Source organism: Schistocerca piceifrons, chromosome 2 (assembly GCF_021461385.2).
Source record: "Schistocerca piceifrons isolate TAMUIC-IGC-003096 chromosome 2, iqSchPice1.1, whole genome shotgun sequence".
NCBI classification, from domain to species: Eukaryota; Metazoa; Arthropoda; class Insecta; order Orthoptera; family Acrididae; genus Schistocerca; species Schistocerca piceifrons.
Genome location: NC_060139.1, coordinates 434,700,645 through 434,706,644, shown reverse-complemented (window position 1 = coordinate 434,706,644; position 6,000 = coordinate 434,700,645). Strand labels below are relative to the sequence as shown.

General features: G+C 38.8%; 1 protein-coding gene across 1 annotated transcript in view; it reads left to right on the top strand.

Annotated features, from left to right (window-relative positions):
• Nucleotides 1-222: 222 nt before the first annotated feature.
• The window catches only part of LOC124775449, a 51,818-nt gene continuing 46,040 nt past the window's right edge, over nt 223-6,000 (top strand). The window contains exon 1 of the mRNA XM_047250282.1: nt 223-351. Within this exon, the coding sequence (XP_047106238.1) occupies nt 223-351 (129 nt within the window). The remainder of the gene's footprint in view (nt 352-6,000) is intronic.

The following is a 6,000-nucleotide window of genomic DNA, read 5'->3' as shown; positions in this document are numbered from 1 at the left end:
GGTGCTTAACCATTTTTAAGTATTATAAAGCTTATTCTTTTTCGAAATTTTCAGTAATTTAATGTTTTTATTGATGTTAAAATTTTAATTTACTATGACTTGTTGTTGCTTATAGTTATGTTATATGTACCTAACCAACAAAACAGCGGTTATTTCTGGGGACTGGTGTAGCTGACGAGACGATCTGAATGCCGACAGCAAGATGGGTGGTGTGACCCAGACATGGTGGACGGCGTCGCGGGCGGCGGCGCGGTGGTGGCTACACCTCACGGCACCATTAATCTGCGCCTGCGCGACCGCGTGCGCGTCGAGATGACCGTCGACCAGGCCATCCGCATCGTCAGCCTCAAGGTGACAGCCACAACTAGGCTGTTTTCTGTATCTGTACTGTGCAAGCCATCGCACTGTCTGTGTCAGAATTAACTCATGTAATTGCTGCTTTGAAGATAAGATAGTATGTGGGGAAGAGGAGTGGGGAGGAAAGCTTCCCGTCACTTGTTTTGTCCCTAAGGCGCAGCCCAATACGTTCCTCGTTCGTGAATCCGAATTACCATTCTGTATCTTATCTAGAGCATAGCAGATACAAAGTACATACACTACTGGCCATTAAAATTGCTACACCACGAAGATGATGTGCTACAGACGCGAAATTTAACCGACAGGAAGAAGATGCTGTGATATGCAAATGATTAGCTTTTCAGAGCATTCAAACAAGGCTGGCGCCGGTGGCGACACCTACAACGTGCTGACACGGGGAAAGTTTCCAACCGATGTCTCATACACAAACAGCAGTTGACCGGCGTTGCCTGGTGAAAAATTGTTGTGATGCCTCGTGTAAGGAGGAGAAATGCGTACCATCACGTTTCCGACTTTGATAAAGGTCGGATTGCAGCCTATCGCGATTGCGGTTTATCGTATCACGACATTGCTGCTCGCGTTGGTCGAGATCCAATGACTGTTAGCGGAATATGGAATAGGTGGGTTCAGTGCGGTAATACGGAAAGCCGTGCTGGACCCCAACGGCCTCGTATCACTAGCTGTCGAGATGACAGGCATCTTATCTGCATGGCTGTAACTGATCGTGCAGCCACGTCTCGATGGACTATCAGCTCGGAGACCATGGCTGCGGTTACCCTTGACGCTGCATCACAGGCAGGAGCGCCTGCGATGGTGTACTCAACGTCGAACCTGGGTGCACGAATGGCAAAACGTCATTTTTTCGGATGAATCCAGGTTCTGTTTACAGCGTCGTGATGGTCGCATCCGTGTATAGTGACATCGCGCTGAACGCACATTGGAAGCGTGTATTCGCCATCGCCATACTGGCGTATCACCAAGCGTGATGGTATGGGGTGCCATTTGTTACACGTCTCGGTCACCTCTTGTTCGCATTGACGGCACTTTGAACAGTGGACGCTACATTTCAGATGTGTTAAGACCCGTGGCTCTACCTTTCATTCGATCCCTGCGAAAACCTACATTTCAGCACGATAATGCACGACCGCATGTTGCAGAGCCCGTACGGGCCTTTCTATATACAGAAAATGTTCGACTGCTGCCCTGACCAGCACATTCTCCAGATCTCTCACCAATTGAAAACGTCTGGTCAATGGTGGCCTAGCAACTGGCTCGTCACAATACGCCAGTCACTACTCTTGATGAACCGCCAGTCACTACTCTTGATGAACTGTGGTATCGTGTTGAAGCTGCATGGGCAGCTGTACCTGTACACGCCATCCAAGCTCTGTTTGACTCAATGCCCAGGCGTATCATGGCCGTTATTACGGCCAGAGGTGACTGTTCTGGGTACTGATTTCTCAGGATCTATGCACCCAAATTGCGTGAAAATTTAATCACATGTCAGTTCTAGTATAATATTGTAAGTGGTCCGAGCAGATGTAATTTCCATGTATTGCTCGTGTGCTGCCTGCGATATGCAAGGTCTCTGACCAGAGAGCAGTGTTGACTGCAGTAGGAACTGTGTAGCTGTAGCAGTAAGTTGTTGCTAGTCTGGAGTCTGCTCTGGTCTGGTATGGTGTATCGTGTTGGCTCGCCCGGTCGCAGTGCAGCGATGCCGGAGCCTGAGTATTATTGTATAAGGTAAAAAGCAGCCTCGCGCATATATGGTAATGTTATCTCAAGTCGCATGTACATGTTTTAAAACTCTCGTAATAATAATCTTCCTCATAAAAAGTAACTTTTAACAACCATTCATTTCAATTTAAAGAATTTACTAATTTCTCCCATCCATGATCATCCCAATTACTGCAATAGAAAAATTAGTTGCTTCCTTTCATAAATGACAGATAGGTCGGCCAGCATTGCACAGAGCTGTGCCAGAAAAATTTATTGTAAGAGCAGATACATCCGGCGACATCATTGAGGTAAGAATTTTTCCTATTTTATCCAGAATGATCATTCAGGGCCATGGTGCAGCACTGCTGTCGTCCTAAATTTACCAGGTTAAATTCACAGTGAATTATTGAAAAGTCATAAGTGAGCGACAATTTAATTGAGAGGTTAGTTACATTATTTTATTACCAGGTTACTGCATTTATTTTTTTATTGGGACGTTACACTGAATGTGAACGACATAATTATAATTTTTCACTGTTGAGAGGTTTAGGAATTTTTCTGTTTTGAGGTTACGCTAAATGTGAATGAATTTTGGTAACCTCCCCACTAAATATATTAAATAATATGAATATGATTCTAATTAAATGTAATCTTCTCACAAAATTTATTTACATTTATAACCTCCCTACAAAATTCTTTTCACATTAACCTCCACACAAAATTCTTTCTGATTTAATATAAGCTCAAAATTCATTCACATTTAGCGTAACTCAAAACAGAAAAATTCCTAAACCTCTCAACAGTAAAAAATTACAATTATGTCGTTCACATTCAGTGTAACGTCCCAATAAAAAAATAAATTCAGTAACCTGGTAATAAAACAATGTAACTAACCTCTCAATTAAATTGTCGCTCACTTATGACTTTTCAATAATTCACTGTGAATTTAACCTGGTAAATTATGGATGACAGCAGTGCTGCGTCACGGCCCTGAAAGATCATTCTGAATAAAAAAGGAAAAAATTCTTACCTCAATGAAGTCGCCGGATATATCTGCTCTTACAATGAATTCTTCCGGCACAGCTCTGTGCAATGCTGGCCGACCTATCTGTCATTTATGAAAGGAAGCAACTGATTTTTCTATTGTAATAATCGGGATGATCATGGATGGGAAAAATTAGTAAATTCTTTAAATTGAAATGAATGGTTGTTAAAAGTTACTTTTTATGAGGAAGATTATTATTACGAGAGTTTTAAAACATGTACATGTGACTTGAGATAACATTACTATATATGCACGAGGCTGCTTTGTACCTTATACAATAACACTCAGGCTCCGGCATCGCTGCACCGCGACCGTGCCAGCCAACATGATACACCATACCAGACCAGAGCAGACTCCAGACTAGCAACAACTTACTGCTACAGCTACACAGTTCCTACTGCAGTCAACACTGCTCTCTGGTCAGAGACCTTGCATATCGCAGGCAGCACACGAGCAATACATCGAAATTACGTCTGCTCGGACTGCTTTCATAACACTCCACTGGGGGGCAAAAATTTGGCAGCGATGGTGAGTCAATTGCATTTGCCATAAGCAACAAATTTTTCTAAAATTTACTTAATTAACTAAGTTTACAGTCACAGAGTATATGCATGTATATAAGTGCAGAACATGAATTGAAATAGAGTGCACATGCACTGAGTACAGAACATATCAAGCAATGGCAAAATGTATACGCAATGAGTACAAAACACATTAACAAATGACATACAGTGCACACGCACTGTATATATTTTTTACCATTTTACAAGAACTAGGATATGCAATGAGTACAAAACATATTAATAAATGACATAAAGTGCACACCCACTGTATATATTTTTTACCATTTTACAAGAACTAGGAAAGGAAAGGGAAGGATCGCATCATGATTGTAGCACAGTAGGTTGCATGTAGCTGCACTGAAAGTTCATATCTTTCTACAGAAGCACAACACCGAGTGATAAAATCTGAAGTTCTCTTCCCTGAAGTATGAATCAGTGTAGCCAAGACACTGAAATGTCGTTTACATATTCAATGTTATCATTTTGGTGGTACATTAGGTACACCAAACAGTGGGACCATAGTAACATCTCCATTGTTCAAGGTGGTGGACAGCATGATGTGTCAACACCACATTCCTGTAAGGTACACCAACGTAGAATTAGTGCAAAAACCAAATATAGTGCTCCATGATCATGAGGATGGACAGGACAAATTTCTGGTACTTAGGTCAGAAGGTGAAGGACATTAAGTCTTATGCTAGTCATCACTGAGAATTACACTAGTCTATCAACCGATTTGAGTAATTGTTGGCACTCATTGCCTAGTTACTAAACATTTCTGTACTATGTATGGAGTATTACAGAACATTATTCATAAGTCATCTGATTACACTAAATATTGGCACTCATTGGCCAGTTACAAACCATTTTTATGCATTATTCAGAAGTGATCATTCAAAGCAAGCGTTAATTAATGGCATACCATTTACATAATTCATCTAGTTATAGTAATCATTGGCACTCATTGGCCAGTTACAAACCATTTTTATGCATTGTTCAGAAGTCATCATTCAAAACAAGAGTTAATGAGTGTAGCATCAAGCTACTGGTATTCATATATAATAGCATGTAAGTGACATAAGACAAATTTAAAATATAAGAAACAGTGGCATTCATTGGCCAGTTACAAAGTATTTATATAGTTTTATAAAACATTATTCAGTATTATTCAGAAGTCATCATTCAAAATGAGAGTTAATTATTGGCATAGCATTTATAGAGTATAACAAAAATATTATTTACAGAAATTATTGGCATAGCATTTATGTATTATTACAAAACATCATTCAGTATTACTCAGAAGTCATCATTCAAAATGGGAGTTAATTATTGGCATAGCATTTATAGAGTATAACAAAAATATTATTTACAGAAATTATTGACATAGCATTTATGCATTATTACAAAACATCATTCAGTATTACTCAGAACTCATCATTCAAGTGACATAGGACGTATTTAAAATGTAATACACTATAACTATTACTCAAGATCTGTGTTCCAATAATACATAGATATAATGGATTCAATATATCTGACAAATCTGCATTATATTTAGTACTGTAAATATCTCTTAAACTAGTAGCATTATTTGGGACTTGTAATACATTTTTTTTTTTTTTGTGCCAGCAATGCATAGCGTTCGGATCGATAATTAATGGCTGGGGCATGAAAATATTTGCTTTTGACTTATTGCTGCAAATAAGGATTAGTAACGTCATTCGTCATGAGTCAGCTGTAGCAAGGTTATGAAACAAGTAGACAATATGTGATCACATTCATGAATGACACACACACAGATGGGTAAAAAAATGCAAGTACTAGAGCAGGTTTAATAACTAACTGCTTATAGCACATTAATTTCATGAATAGCTTCTCCTGGAAAAAATGCAAAATGGATTATTAAGCTGAAAGAAGAAACACATATTGTGCTGAAAAGTAGTGAACTTCCAATTAACAGGTAATGAAACGTGTACTCAATATGTATGTACTCTAGCTGTCCTTTCCAAAACATTCAGTCATTATACCATGCGATATAAGACATACTGTCAAAACGAACTGCAACAAATACTTAAATAACTACTAACAGTAAATATAAAAACTTCATCATTATCCTCATCTGCAAAGAAAAACTCCATAATTCATATCACCATAACTTCATTACTATCATCACCTGCAAAGAAAAACCTCATTATTCATATTAGGTTATTCTTCATATAACTATTCATCATCATTCATTATCATCTGCAAAATGACACTTCATTATTCATTATTCATATTACCAATTACTTCATACAACTATTCATAGTATAGAGT